The sequence below is a fragment of the Perissodus microlepis genome, chromosome 13, assembly GCF_051167445.1.
Source record: "Perissodus microlepis isolate ML-2025 ecotype Zambia chromosome 13, ASM5116744v1, whole genome shotgun sequence".
Classification (NCBI taxonomy): Eukaryota; Metazoa; Chordata; class Actinopteri; order Cichliformes; family Cichlidae; genus Perissodus; species Perissodus microlepis.
The window spans coordinates 15984368-16000295 of NC_140473.1; the positions used below are offsets into that span (position 1 = coordinate 15984368).

A 15928-nucleotide genomic window follows, 5' to 3' on the forward strand; every position below is an offset into this window, starting at 1 on the left:
GCTTTGATTAAAACGAACCTCGCTGACATATTCTCACACAACAAATGACACATTAATCGCTTCTCATAATGCTAGATAGAAAGCCCCTGACATCTCTGTCCAGCATAGTTAATACCACACTGGTCATATTATGTTTGCCTTCTTTGAATTGGCATTCCTCATATGAGGCACTTTTATATCTTAAACTAGCTGTTATGGTAGCCAATATGAAGAAACGGATGGGTTTCGGGCATTTTTGAGTACTTTCACTGCCTCTTATTATTTGTTTTAGAGAGCACTGAGGCTTATTACAAATATTTATATGTCCCAGAAATTGCTAATTTATTGCCTCTTCTTTGATTTCTGCTTTTTGCAGGGATGTTATAATTACCCCTGGAGTCACAGAAATGTACTTTGCCTAATTAACTGCATATCACATTAATGCTAAGCGTTTTGCATAGACAGATGCACCTTTTTTGCAGTGTTTCCACTTTTAAAAGAGTCATTTGTTTGTTCATTTTTTGTACCAAAGGCTCCCAGCCTATCATGAAGTAGAAATGTTGCAGCAGGGTGCCACCATTTATCCCCCTGTTTCTTTGTTTCTGTTCGTCTAATTGGGCAATTCAATTTTGAACACCATGTCTGTAAATTGTGAAAAGTCTGCACTGCAGTATGGATGGGTAATATGGATATAATAATATAAGAGAGTTTCTAAAAAGCAGTCAGCTGAGAGATGTGTATAGGTTGTAGAACCAGATAAGAATTTCAGATCATTTAGTTACTTAAATATCTGAAGTCTCAACAGTGTGGAGGAGATGAGCCATAGCACACGGAGAGCTGGAGAGGGCCGTATAAGGGCTTCAACCCAGGAGCACACCTGGTACCTGCACCTTTTTCTGAGGAGCAGTGTAACAGCTATTGTGGCTGCTCATGCTTCCCCTTTTTTTGGGGGGTTGACTTGTTTGTTGTTGCCTCTCCATTGCACCTGTTAGTTTCATTTATGCCAGAATAGGTGAAATCACAGTGGTTTCTGCTTCCTTAATTTCCTTCACATCTTTGAGCAGTGTGTAAATTAATGCACACAATAAACTAAATGTTAGTGTCAGCTGCCACAATGCAAACAATATAGCATATCTGAAAAGATAACTTAATAATTGACTTTTATCCCATTGACTGGCCCCACCCACATTGCATTACCATAGAAATATGACAGGATGCTCGCTATCTCATGCGTCTCTCCATGCTCAGGACTTTGACTTTAATCCTGTACAAATTTGAGTTTTAAAAAAAGGCAAATCTCTATCAGTAAATTGTTAAGATCTTGTTTGAAAAAGTAGAGCACACTGGGCAATTTGTAATAATAGTGTCTATTTGCAGTATAGAGGAATGGGAGACACAGTTTCCTGCAGCGGATATCCTCACTGCTAATGCATATTCTAGTTAAAGGATGATCTGTTGAACGATTCACTGAAATGTGATGAATTTGCAGCAGCTTATAAACCAGTCCTTCTCTCTGTTTTATTCAGATCTCCTACACTTGAACATAAATAAAGTGCATCTGCTTTTCTTATTTCACAGTGTTCTCTGTGTTTCACTTGTCCACTCGTTGTTAAATTATGTATTTATTTTTTTGTCTGTTCTCTGTTCCTCAGGAATCCTGGAATGGCCTTTCTGGACCAAGCTTGTGGTGGTGGCCATCGGATTTACAGGTGGACTGGTTTTCATGTACGTCCAGTGCAAAGTCTACATCCATCTATGGAGGAGACTCAAGGCGTATAACCGGGTCATATATGTGCAGAACCGTCCAGAGACATATAAAAAGTATCCACTGGAGAAGCCCCCCCTAATGGAGCCGAGTCTGGAGAACAAAGAGGCTCTGGCCCCCAATCTGTCAGACACAAACTCCTCCCAGTACACAGAAACAGAGGACTACAGTATGGAGGTGCTTCATGTCTGACACCAGAGTCTGTGCCATTGGTTGTTGTGCACATACTCCACACCCAAACAGGCCTGCAGAGGAGAGGAACAGTCGTGATCGGTCACTGAGGAACAACCGTACCCTTTTCCCTGAAGCCAGAATGACCCACGTCCTCCACTATCACCTTATACTCCCTAAACTCCATCCACAAAGACAGAGAGGCCATGAGTTTCCCTCTGCCTACATTCCTCCTATCACACTGTATTCCTCCCTCCACCTGCATCTTTTCCTTTCCCAGGAACAGACTCTTTACACTGACTTCTGTAAATGTTGGAAGAGGCCTGGTGCAAACCACTCTGTACACACGCACACACACACACACACACACACACACACAGACTCTTTAATGTACACCTCCGGGAGAGCTGGACTGAAAAGAATGGACTTGCAAAAGGCTCTGGAGGTCTACACGTCCCCGATGTGTGGTTTGTTTGTGGGTTTTGATCAATCTGTTCTTTTTTTTTAACCTCCTGTGAGTGTCGGGCTAACCTGCCATGGATCAGTATGTAGCGCCATGCATCAAGATCTCTGGAACATTCCAGATACTGCCATCTCTGCGGTCTGTCAGCTCCACGCTGGTCTAGATCCAGCAAGACCTGGATCCGAAGATGCATCAAAGCACTTTTTATTTTTTAGTCCCCAAAGCACATCCCACCCCTTCTTCTCATTGCCCCCTCTTTTTTTTTTCTTGTATCTTGTACATTGTAAATGGGGGCGAGCAAACAAACTTTTCTTCAAGTGCAACATATGCTTAAAGATTAACCCTTCTGTGGATGACTAAAAGGATTTGGGGTTAAAAAAAAAAAGAGTCATTTGAACGACGTCAGTTGCATAACTTTGATTCAGATGATGGAAAATCTAGCCACTTGACTTCTGTACCCCATGGTGAACTTTCTGAAGGCTTTGAGAATGTAATCTTTTTAAAAATGATTTCAAAAAATTTATAAAATGTAAAAAAAAAAAAAAAATCTTTTTTTTTACTGGTCACGGGAAATTGCGCTTTGTCTCGATCATAATGAGGCCCTTCGGGCATAAACAACGTCGCGCTTGTTTTGTTTTCTTTGTTTTGTTTTCTTTGAAATAGGTATTTACAGTTTTTAACATGTTAACTCGCTTGCTTAGCCATGGGACAAGCCTCGAGGAATCCACAGCTGCCTACTTTCAGTTTGTCCACTGAACTTTAACCAAAAAGAAACATGCTTTAGCTCCTACCCTGTTTTTTTGCATGGTTACAATCCAGCCACACTTAATTTTTTCACTTACTTAAGCAAGATTAAGGTGGAAGTGTGAGAGGATTTTTAGTGAGCATTTCAGATGAGTACTCGGTTTAAGCGTATTTTATTTGTTTTCGCTCTCTTACATGTTGGTCTACTTAAGTATTCGATCACAAGACAGCCAACTGATTTCTGGCTTAAAAAACACTTTTTTTTGCCACGTTTACTCCACAGTTAAGCATTAAGAATGACTTTAAAGTCAGTGTAACATTTCACTGCTGCTCATTACGTTCAGAAAAACTCAGTTTCTTTTAATAAAATCAATGCAATACAGCCGTTTATTTATGGCTGTGACAGAGTCGATGCGCATCATTGCTTTTTGAGCAGCTGACTGTGCCGCCACCTGCTGGTGATAAAGTGAAGGTGCAGCCTGAGATGGGCAGTGGTTGATTTCTCAGGTCGAAGTGGGTGTTTTTTCTGTTTTTTTGGAGGGGGGGGAGGGCTCACAGTCATTGTAAGTGCGTTTGTCTATGTGAGAGCACAGCAATGCCCAGGCTCATGTTGAGCCTTACAGCCATTCCAGCAACACACACGTTTTTCAAAAACTGTATTTGATACCAGTATACTGTCTGTGAACAATGATGGTCCAACAACGTACCTGACAATTACTGCTCAGCAGCAGCAATAAAGCGCTTTGGGGGGGGGGGTGTTTTGTGTTATTTGCATACTGTATTTATGTATATGCCCCACGGAGACTTGAGATATGGAGTTTAATATAATTTTAATACATAAATGAGCCGAGGGACTTGTTGTGTGTCAAGTTGGATTAAGACCTAGTAATGAGAACCATCTCAGATTCTTCAGTACCCGGGAGGCTCAGTGCAATTAGACAGATTTTATTTTTTAAAAAGTGCAATTACCCTTTTGTTGATGTTCTGTTCTGCAATTATGTACCGGTGTTTAAAGTCCAGGATGTCCTCTGGATAGAAAATTACTTTCTTTATATTGTGTTGTATTTATTTTTAACTGAAAACAGCATATTTTTGTTCATTTACACACAAAAGGACCCTTTCATTAGTGAATTTTATGCAACTTACACTTAATTTTTCTTCCCAGACACTAATAGAAGAAATTTATTTTCAGCCCTTGTTTTGCATGTAGTCATTCAGATAATAGAGTTGCTCAAAGCTTCAGTCCTTTTTTAGTGTTTAAATTGATTGTGGTGTCTCGTTTTTAGTTGGGTAACCAAAGCATTAAGTTTGAACATGAATTATTAATTTGGAGTTGATGAGATGGATCATTAAAATGGGGTTGTTGTTGTTGTCTTTTTACTTTCTCCCCATAGGAGCTGGCTCCTTCAATGAAATATGAGAGGAGTTTTGTTCTAGTGTGATGGCTTTGGATTGTTTCCTCTCTGAGCATCTTATCCTCTTTACCGTTTTTGCGTCACTCACCCTTTACGTCCATAATCCCACGGAGCAGAACATCAACTGAGACTCTTCTCAGCCTCACTATTTTAGGCTGTCTGTTGATTACCTGGTGACTAAAATTTGATCATGCCTGGGACTAGTGTAACTTGCATAAAAGCTACATTTGTTTACTACTGACTGGACTTGAACATATATGACTGTTCCCCTGTCTTATACCATTCCGCAAGTCTGTCTGTGAATTTGCTTTGAAATAGTAACTGTAAAGAATTTGGTAAAATGTACTTTTTTTGTTTTTATGAAAAATGTTGATGTGCTTTCACTTAATTTCCCACGTTTGAACAAAATATGTAGTAATTAAAAGAACCAAATAAAAAATTAAGTGACTTTTAAAACTTTGTGACTTTTAAAAAAACGAGCAGGGACAAATCCAGTCTTAATGGATAATTAAAAACATTTCAAAGGGCGTTGCGCTGTAGCACTTTAATTTATTTTCACCCAAATAAGCTGCAAATCATTTTGAAATCAGCTCTTTAGCCAGAAGCTGTAATGCCAGCGACAGAAACGTTCAGCTCGCCGCTCTTTGATCTTGCCCTAAAACTTTTCTATGACAGAAATACAAACTTCACATTCAGCATATAGCAGAAAACACGGTTTGTCACCTTCTCTCAACCTCTTAAGTAATTGTTATGCAAGGGCAAGATGAGGAAAGACACCATCGTTTGAGTGAATAAAGGCAACACAATATGTACCCGTGCATCTTTAAAAAATAACTATCACAAAAACTTTTTTTTTTTTGTGATTGAAAAAGGTAAACTTTCACATATTCTATATTAATCACACACTAATTCTCACAAATTAGAATATTGCTTGCATAAATTACTATTCAAACATAATGATTAAACAACATATCTTCGGCGGTGTAGTTCTACTGCTGATTGGTCAGTTGTCCAGATGAAGATTGCCAGCACCCTCCAAAAGGAGAGCCACAGGGGGTCCCTGCTGAAAAGGCTGGCTGCTCACAGACGCTGTATCAAAGCATAACAGCAGGAAGTTGACTGGACAGGGAAAAGGTGCACAAGCAGCAGCCTTGAGAGGATTATCAGGAGAAGTCGATTCAAGAATTTGGGAGAACTTCACAAGGACTGCAGGAGAGACATCCTTAGGAAAGGACCCACATCCGTAACATCAGGTCATTCCTGTCAGAAGCATCTTACATGAGCTAAGGAGAGAAGGAAGTGAACTGCTGCTTATTTCAGATGAAGTACATTTTCTATCAAAGTACGAGACTGGAGAGGCACAGGTGTTTGAATTCTAGTGTGAACTTTCTGGAATCTATGATGATGCGAGGTGCTGGTTGTTACTGGTGGTTGGTCCACTGAGATTCATCAAGTCCAAAGTCAACACAGGATATTTTAGAGCTTCACGTTTCCTTTTGCTGAGAGGCTTTATGGAGATACTGATTTCATTTTCCGGCATGAAGCTTAGCATCTGCCCACAGTGCCAAAATGATTACCAGATGTTTTTTCTGACCATATTATTATTATTATTGTGTTTGATTGGCCAACCAGCTCACCTGACCTGAGAGAATGTGTGGGGTATAGTCACAGTTAGATGAGAAACACCGGACTCAAAAAGGAACACAAGCTAAAAGCTGCTGTCAAAAACACCTCAGCAATTTTGATTCATTTCAGGAAATATTCAAATAATTTGGGACCCTGGATTTTTGACCATAACCAGCATAATTAAAGCATTTTTTTAATGTTCACTTTACGTATAATGAATGTAGATTTTATGAAAGTTTATCTTCTTGAATTATTACAATAAAAACCTTCAAAATATTCCGATTTTTCAAGATGCACTATTACAAGATTAAAAAGAAACCGCTTCCACAGAAATATCCCAATCATAGGTAACATAGAGCATATTTGGACAGCTCGGTAACATCATCAATCTTCAATCTGTATGTATAAGTATGAGCCTCTCCACTAAATTAGTCTTTTTTTGAATTCTCAAACTGCAACACTGTTTGGGATTTTGTCAGGAGACATGTTGTAGTATGGTAGCTTCTTTCCCTCATTCCTCTTCTTGATGGAGCTGGTTATCTCTGCCAGCTCCTTCCTGAACTTTGCCATGGCATCCTTCACCGGCTTCTCTGTGAAGTGCTCATCAGGATACATTCCCAGGTACAGCTGCAGAAAGAGTGAGACGTGATAGGTTATTTAGCCTGGAGGAACGCCACAAGGAAAAAGGAAGGAAAAAAGAAGTACATTCTGAAGCAGAGGAGAGCATCTTGGGAAATGAGAAATGCACCAAATGTATCAAACTTTTGATTGTTTTGGATGTGTGTCTGTGCTGAGATGTGAAAGTGTTCGAACGGTTGTCTGTGTGCTTTTCCTACTTCATTCTCTTGGTATTGGCTGAGGGCCCAGACGGCCCCCAGGTGCCAGCTGGAGCGCCCGCGATCAGGAAGGCTCTCAACGATCAAATTCACATTGGCCAGACCTTTCTTGTTGGGTGGGGGTTTCCGCATGGTAGATGGAGCATTGGGGATCCAGGAACACCAGTCATACTACACAATGTACACAAAGATACAGTGTGTGCATTTACCCAAGTGCTGTACAACAGTACAAGTCTGATGTTAAAGAATAAGTATTAAAGAATAAATATATATTCTTAGTACTTATTTTCTGATTATAATGTTTTATGTACTTTAATAATAAAGGCCTGTATGGAGCAGGGCCAGCTTTGAAGAATATAAAGAACCAGATTTAATACTGAGCAAAGTCTTTCATCTTCTTCTGCTTTCTAATTTTACTTTTAGATTTCATAAGAAAATACTGCACCGCATATTACATGTGGAATTAATAGCTGCATAAAAGGTTTAAGATTTTATATTAAACAGACTCTTTGTAGGCAGACCCCATACAAATATAAATATATATATATAAAATACTGAAAACACATGGATGACCAGAGAATAAAGGGAGTTATAGGTTCAATTACTATGAAAAACATAATTCTCTCAGGGTGAAGTTACTGCCACATGTCCCCTGACAAAAGCCACATTCACTCACAGATTCATAGCTTTACTGTATCTATCACACACACACACACACACACACACACACACACACAGTGGATGCAGTATCATGCCAAATGATTTGCAGAAGCCAGGGATCGAACTGCCGACCTTATGTGACCTTTAGTTCTCTTGGCTGCCACTCTCTTAGGATAGCTTAATAGTAAGCTTAAATATTTTTTATTGATAGATAGAATTATTTCGAACATGCAAATATAACTGAAATAACAAGAGAAATAAAAAACAAAACTTCAAAAAAAAAACAACTTCAAAAATCATCAAGTTTTCATGTATATATCTATGTCTACAGAATGTGTGTGCTCGAAATGTGTGTGCTTGTTAATGTTGTTGTGTTTATTGGGCGTTATTTTTACCAAAAAGAGTAACGACCACTGCTGTAGGAAACGTAGTCACCACTAGTTTCACCTCAATCAGCTGCAGCAGGAAAACTTTGCTGCGGGTTTTAAATGCACACACTGATGCTTCAGTAGGAACAGTGTACAAAAACGTTTTTCTGTATTAATGAAACTTCTGCAGTAGCAAGTGTTTTTTTCTAATATTTCTGACATTTTTTACTTTAAGTAGGTACTTTTTGACTTAAAAATCAATGAATTTCCACTTCTAGACACGCCTCCATTTACCTGTCCGAAGTTGACAGCTGCATGCTGGGCTGAGGCAGTGAAGATAATAACGGTCAGGTACTCTATCAGTTCCTCGCGTGTCTTCATGGACTTGGGAAACTCTATGCACGAAAGTGGGAACATAGAATCGACAAAATGAGCTCCAAGCTTCTTTCTTTTTTTTTTCCCACCGCTTTTTTCTTTTGCAAGTCTATCTCTGCACATTGCACTCAGAATAGACAAGCGTGGTGAAATGCAGAAGCATTACAACATCAGGACTCAGGGAGTGACACCATCAGACTGCTGTGGCTTCCCTCCTTCACCCTTAAACTATTCATCCATAAGAGAGCAGATTTGAATTTCTAATGCTGTCTGTTTCCTGTCATACCTGTCTTCCAGAAAACACCAGCCTAGGAGAGCAAGCATCTTTTCTCCTTGAGAAAAAGTCTGAATGGATGGTTGGGTGGTGTATTTTGCTCGATGCTGCATTAGCAAAAGAAACCTCACGCAAAACAACTCCTCTACCTACCGCAGTAATCCAGGTCCTGCATACCGAAGCTGCACACATCTTTAACAAAGGCCTGGATTTCTTCATCTCCCTGCACCCTCTCATCGCTTGTGTAATAAATATTCACAACATCAGACACAAACCTGTGGGGAAGAAAACGGGTAGATGTCACGTACAGAGGGAAAAAAATGCTGTAACTTCTCTTATTTGAAGCACACACACACACACAAGGGTAGAAATCTTCCTACACCTCTCGCTGTTTGTCCTTTCTTACAACTGCCCTCACTCCTTTCTCAGTGCTCTGTGCTAAAACTTTAAAAAGTCATTCCTCACCTCTTGGTAGCCTCCCACACCTTGTAGCCATCATCCCTGTAGAAGTAGGTCGGCAGTTCCTCCTTACTGTCCACACCACGGGACTTGATCAAATCAGGGAAGCACAGAGACCTGAAGGTCAAAGTCTTCACAGCCCTCTGAACCATCTGGACGTGACCGCCTCCGCCTGTTGCATTCGCCTTTATGAGGATGGAGAACATCATCCTTATTTAAACTGAAGCTAATTTAACTTTCAGTCTTCAATAGGAATGCACTTTTGCTAAATTCCCTACTTCATTATTTCACTATGTTAGTTAGATTTTTGTTTGCTAAGCTAAGCCTCAGTGTTTTGCGAATAAAGGAAGATCCAGTTACGTTTGTTGTTGAGAGACTGGGTTTGCTTTCAGAGGGGCCTGAAAGCCTTTAAATACCATAGGAACCACAAATAGACCAGCAGTCTGAGAGCAAAGTGCTCTATACAGTACTACGAGATCTCTGAGATAAGATGACGCCTGATTATTCAAGACCCTTTATGTGAAGGCAAGGACATTAAATTGAGTTCTGGATTTACCAGGGAGCCAATGAAGAGAAGCCAATATGTGGGGAATATGCTATCTCTTTCTAGCCTTTCTTGGCTTTTCTGGGAGTTTTTAGGACATCGTGATAGGAATCAGTTACAATAGTGCAGGCTGGAAGTAATAAATGCATGAACTAGTTTTTCAGCATCACTCCAAAACAGGATGTTTTTTTTATTTTAGAGATGTTGTGCACAAGAAAGCAGTCCTAAATATTTGTATAATATGTGCACTGGTGGACAGAAATGACACCAAGATTCCTCACTGGAGGCCAAAATAATGTCATCCAGATTAAGTAAAGGGTATTAGGGCCAATTACAATGACCCCTGTTTTATCTGAATATAGAGGCAGTAATTTAGAGGTCATCCAGGTCTTTAAATCTTTAAGACTGTCAGGGGCTGGGGCTGTGACCCAGCATTTTGAGTCCACTGTGTGTTTTATATTCTTATATTGTATTGAATATATGCTTAGTTCTTGTGTTGTCATTATTAGTTAGGATTTAGCTGAGTTTTATTCTAGTTTAGGTTTCTATGTCCCCTTCTGTGAGTCTGTTCTTGTCTTCTGTGTTAGTTGTCAGGTCTACGTCTTGTCATGTTTACTGTTTATTTTGAAAGTCTTGTGTCCATGTTCCATGTATTTTTGTTTTACTTCCCCTGTGGTGTCACAATGTTCATCTGTGTCAGGTGTATCCTCATGTATTTCCACTTCCCCTGATCACCTCCTGTGTGTATTTAGTCTGTCTGTTGTCATTCTGTCTTTGTCAGGTCGTCTGTTTATTTTCCCTCCTCAGTACTGTCTCCTCCTGTGTTCTGCATTTGGGTCCATTCCATTAATACACCGGCGAATATCGCCGTGAGAAAGACATTCCTGCAGTTTACCTAATTAGTGTGTTATCTGGCTTCACGAATAGATAAAGTTGCGTATCATCTGCATAGCAATGAAAATGCATGCTATGCCTTTGAATGATACTGCATAAGGGAATACAATATTATGGTCAGCAGTATCAAACGCTGCACTGAAGTCTAGCTGTACAAGCACAGAGAGGATTCCACTGTCAGAGACCATAAAAAGATCATTTGTAATCTTCACTAAAGCTGTTTATGTGCTGTGATGAGCTCTGAAACCTGACTAAAACTCAGATAAAAAATTACTCTGCAGACGATTAGTTAGTTGTAATAGCCCAGTTAGCTGCTGGCCCATAATTCTCCAAGACAGCTGGATCAAGTGACAAATCACAGCTTTGTAAGTAATGGCTTAATTACTACAACCTTAAAGGCCTGTAGTACACAGCCCATTAATAAAGATCAATTGATCATATTTGAGATTGAAGCATTAAATGATGGTAGGGCTTCTTTGAGCATTCTTGTATGAATTGGATCTAATAGACACGCCGATGGTTTGGAGAAGGTAATTATTGAAGTTAACTCAGAAAGATCAATCAGAGAGAATGAGTCTAAATAAATATCAATAATATGTTAAGCAGCTGTACGTAATGATGTGTCTGAGAGAAGGTTATGAGTATTTTTTTCCTCTAATGGTTAAAATTTAATTTGTGAAGAAATGAATGAATTCATTATTCATTAAGGTTAAAGGAATGATTATCCACAAACTCGCCTTGTCGAAGATGCCGCACTCACAGATGAGCTGCTCTCGAGCCTTGGTATTGATTGCGATGGTAAAACGAATGTGTGGGATGAGTAGCTGGGAGAAGGATGGACAACCAGTAAACCAAGGAATCAATAAGTCGTAACATTTAATAATAAGCTGGAGTTTTACCTTAAATGCAGGGTGAACAGCAGGAAGCTGCCTGAACATGGCAATACCAAACACCTCTGTCATCAGATGTGTCCGGAGCAGGTGTGTGATTGTCTGGTGGTGGTGGAAGTCACTGGAGCGGACCCAGATCTTAGCCAGCAGCCAGTCGTATTGACCGTCAGTTGGCAGGAAGATGGGGTTGTCTTCACCTGGAACCTGGCCAAGCTGAAAAAGACCAGTGTGGAATGAAAAAGCAAGAGTTTCAGTCAAACTGAAATTTCAGCTGCATGAAGAAATGTTCGCCTGTTAAAAACAACGTAACACACAACTGCTGCTGTTGAGCATCTTTTTACCTGTATGGCTATGGGCATGATCTTGTTCTGAGCATTCTTGTATAGCAAACAGATCGGAGCTGCCAGGTACTGCAGTGTGCAGGGGTCTGTGGAGTTTGGAGTGATGCCGTCTAGCACCTCGTAGTCTACTATGTAGATGTTACCTGCCTGGAGTGAGAACACCAGTTTATTTTTTGGTTATAAGATTGGGCAAACCTGCAGTCAGCTGAGACTAAAGAAGTCACTTGGATGAGTGACGAAATGTTTCTCCCACTAAAAACGTCCAGATGAACAGAATCAACTTTTGGAGAACACCAGTTTATATTATGCATTAGTGCAATGGTTCCCAAAGTGTGGGGCGCGCCTCCTTGGACACTGCTAGCATAATGGACAGGTTTTTTGATGGGGCTCCCACACAAACGCAAACCAGAGGCTGAAGCATCGCCAGATATGCTTCCAAACCCAAGACTGGAACAGCAGCTGTCGTGCCAAGGTAGGTATCCCCGACAGAATTAGTTTCCCCTGCGTCAGGAACACATGCTGGGCTCTCCAAATCAGGGACAAACAGTATCCCACATTCTTGATTTTTAGTTCACAAACGCTTCTTATAACGACTAACTATTCATGAAACTTCGGAGGTTTTAGCTCTTTATACAGTAAAGTTACAGGAGGATAAAAATAATTATCAGGAAAAATGTCCTTCGTTTGTTAAAACAATCCCATCCGATACCACGTGAATAAACATATAATTTTCTGTTGTAGCCTTCAAACTGAATGGTAATGTAACGACACTCACTTTTCACTTTTTCACAAAACTAAAACACAGTTGTTTAGGTTTTTAAACCCATTTTGCACAGAGAGACATTTTTTGAAAAATGTATTGACATCAGCGTTGAATATTCTTACACAGTCAAAAAAAAATAGACATAAAATAATTACACAATAAAGACGGTTCGTTTTTCTGTTATTCAAAAGGGGTAGTGGTTTATTTTATTATTTCTTGTAAAATAAAGGGGGGGCTGGCAAAAAAAAGTTTGGGAACCACTGCATTAGCGGGAGATTTAAAGAGAGCTGTAGCTGCTGTCAACATAAACCTGACAAATTTTTCACACTGATAAATCCACTACATTCAGAGAAACAAACATAGCCATGTGTACCTCTATTTCCTCCTCCAGGGTGAGCTCCCTCTCCAGGCTGACAGCAACCATCTCATGAGTGACGGGAAACTTGTCAGGGAGCTTCTTGCACTTCCGGATCAGTACAGGGTTGCAACCATTCAGAAACTGGTATCCAAACATGAAATCCTCTTTCCAGTGTTGCATCACATACTCTGAATATCATATCATGTCAGAATCTCAGAGGAAATATCTAAAATATTTAATGTGATATAAGTATGTTTGTATAATGTAGTGTAGATGAAGCTGACCTGAAATGGTGTTTTTGATTCTCACAAAGATTTTCTCAAAGTCAGAGAAGTCACTCCAGGAGGACTGGAACATGTGCATGAACTGGTTCACAAACAGGTTCTCTATTCTGGAAAATCATCATCGTAATCACAATCACCGTTATGCACAACATTCAAGAAAACCAAAGAATCTGAAATTGGATGTATTTTGGAGCAAAGAATCAAAGAAACACTGCTGTTAAAATAATTTCAGGAAAAGAAAACGATGTCTGATGATGCAGCAATGCTCACTTTTTGACATTACTTCTGTCCACAAAGCTGCAGCATTTCTGAAGAAACAACTGGAGCTCAAAATGGATAACTGGTTTAGCCATTCTATTATAATATTAGCATGAGTATTTTTGTTCACCCTGCTCGTGATGCAAACAGCTGTGTTTTGGATCTGTTTTGTGTTTGCATCTACTCGCAAGCTCACACGTCTGCCTAAAAGCGCAATGCAAATGTCTCCGGTGATAAACAGACAATGACACCACTGTTTATGTTTTGTTTTTTTTTTCCCGGTTAGCCCTGAGTACAGAAAATAAAGAGCATATCATCAGGCATCAGCCCATCGTTTGATTCTGAATGCTTTGCATTAAACGGGGGTTAAAACTCCACTGACTCCCTCTGTGCCGTACTGAGGGACTCGTTCACCTTTACAGGCAGTTGTAAGTGGGGTCACTTACGCCTTGCTGTAGTTCAGTATGAAGTCCACTCCTTTCTCACTGTCAAACTGGATGTCCCGGGGCAAATCCTTGTGTCTGTTAGCATCTATACTCATAGGAAAGCCTGGCTGCCACTCTTTCCATCTGTAAAAAGCAGCAGTGTTGTTGGAAAACATCCTCATCAGCCTGCCTGTACCTCACAATAACAAGCTGGAGATGCAGCGCAAACTTGCCTGTAGGTTTTTTTCCTCCCGTCCAGCTCTTTCTGTCTGTGCTGCTTGACCAGACTGGTCTTATCATCCTGAGGCAGATGTGCTACAAGAGAAAGAAAAAGTGTGGAACTCGTTTTTCCACTGCAGGTTGACAGATGAACAAGATAAAACATGTGATTTGTGTGGCAAACAAACAAAACAAGAGATGACTACCTCGTCCATCTCGGAGCACCACTTCCTTGTCATTCACCAGCCAACAAAAGCAGGGGAACTCCAAGTAGTCTCCAGATGGGGTCTTGACAGTGATGTACCTGCAGTACCAGTCGTCTTGCACCCAGTACTTCTTCTTCTCAATCTTCACCAAGACGATGTCACCCAGGTTCTCCCCAACTCTCACCTCATAGGAGTCCACCTGAAACGTGGTCAACATCTACCGTCAAAAGTGAATGCTGAAAACTGCCAGTTTATTATTAAATGGGAAAAAAAGAAATTTCTAAGCATATAATATAGGACATTTTTAAGTAAAAAACAAAATAGAAGCATATGCATGTTTGTAAGTGGGTTGAATCTATAATCTGTAAACAAAATAGAAAAACCTTTTTAATATATTATTTGAACTGAAAATTAAATCTAATCTAAGCAATCTAAGAAATGAGAAATTAGTAAATTTAACATTTATAATATAAAATTCACTTTCTGTAATTTCCCATTGTTTAATTTATACCCATAGATTTACCACAATCAACTGTAACATTAAAACCACCCCCCTGATAGTGCATAATGCCCCCCTACTGCTGCCAAAACAGGTCAGATTAATCAAAGCGCACAGGGCCTCTGAGCTCTCAAAATGGTTGTTTGGCACAGAGGTGTTGGCAGAAGGTGACCTCAGTCCTGTGGGGCCTTTTGTTTTGTACTGAAAGTAATTCTAATTTTGAAAGGTGCTACTTTAATAACCTACTGATCATCTCATCGTGTTATAAAAGTGGCTCCGTTTCCGTCACTGCACGCAGCAAAATCTCCAGTGTTAAATTAACACTAGAGAGTGTCTATATGGGTCCACTCTGAGTGTTAAATATAACACTGTTGGGTGTTAAATGAACACTTTTGACAGTGTTATATGTTTAAAAGCAACCCAGTCAGTTTTGAAGATTAACAATGACTAACACTGAGCAGTGCTGATTTTCTAACACTGGAATATTTCTAACATTTTGAAGATGACTGTTTTATTTTTATTTTATATTCATGGATGATGATCACAAACAGTCATCTTCGCAGCAGTTTTTCATCACTTACCGCTCCTCTCTCAAAGTCATTGTAAAGAGGTTTGTCCAGGAGCGTTCTCTCGCTGCACCGCTCCGTGCCCACAAGTGTAATATAGATGTAATCATCAGTCCCCGCAAACCACTGGTTCCCCGTGGCAACTGTAACTGTATAAGAAGGCATGACGACCACACAGGACGTAAAGAACTCCAGCAATGTCCCAACACCGTCTGAAGGTGTAGAAATCTGCAGTAAATCTCTTCTATTATCACCTACGAGAGGTCGAATCTGAGATGTTTAGCAGCCGTTGGGTCCCCTTCTTGCCTAAAAGCTTTTCTTCGGTGATGTAAACTTCGCACTTGTTGCTACAACTCAAGCATCAGGATATTGTATAATCATGTGACAGGGGGAGGCGCATGACGAGAACTAACTGACCTCCCTGTGATGTGACTGATCGGCACGCTTTGACTTGAAATGAGGTCAAAATATAATATAGCCGACCTTCCTGTTATTGTAGGTGTTTTAGGGCCTACAGACATAAATGTGGACACAAGAAAAGGGGTC

General features: G+C 40.0%; 2 protein-coding genes across 3 annotated transcripts in view; one reads left to right on the top strand and one right to left on the bottom strand.

The window, feature by feature from the left end:
- Window positions 1-4993, top strand: part of marchf8 (membrane-associated ring finger (C3HC4) 8) — a 94265-nt gene extending 89272 nt beyond the window's left edge. For both annotated transcript variants that reach the window (XM_084948747.1, XM_084948746.1), the window contains one exon: window positions 1632-4993. In XM_084948747.1, coding sequence (XP_084804873.1) covers window positions 1632-1936 — 305 coding nt within the window. In that variant the 3' untranslated portion in view covers window positions 1937-4993. The remainder of the gene's footprint in view (window positions 1-1631) is intronic.
- A 76-nt stretch (window positions 4994-5069) lies between these two features.
- alox5a (arachidonate 5-lipoxygenase a) lies at window positions 5070-15705 on the bottom strand. The gene is made up of 14 exons (XM_084948748.1): window positions 15398-15705; window positions 14318-14516; window positions 14126-14207; window positions 13914-14036; window positions 13210-13316; window positions 12941-13113; window positions 11805-11951; window positions 11473-11676; window positions 11311-11397; window positions 9142-9320; window positions 8830-8951; window positions 8322-8422; window positions 7000-7170; window positions 5070-6790 (listed from the first exon to the last, which is right to left on the bottom strand). Exons 1-14 carry the CDS (start codon window positions 15545-15547, stop codon window positions 6611-6613), a joined length of 2025 nt encoding a protein of 674 aa, XP_084804874.1. The 5' UTR covers window positions 15548-15705; the 3' UTR covers window positions 5070-6610.
- Window positions 15706-15928: the final 223 nt, after the last annotated feature.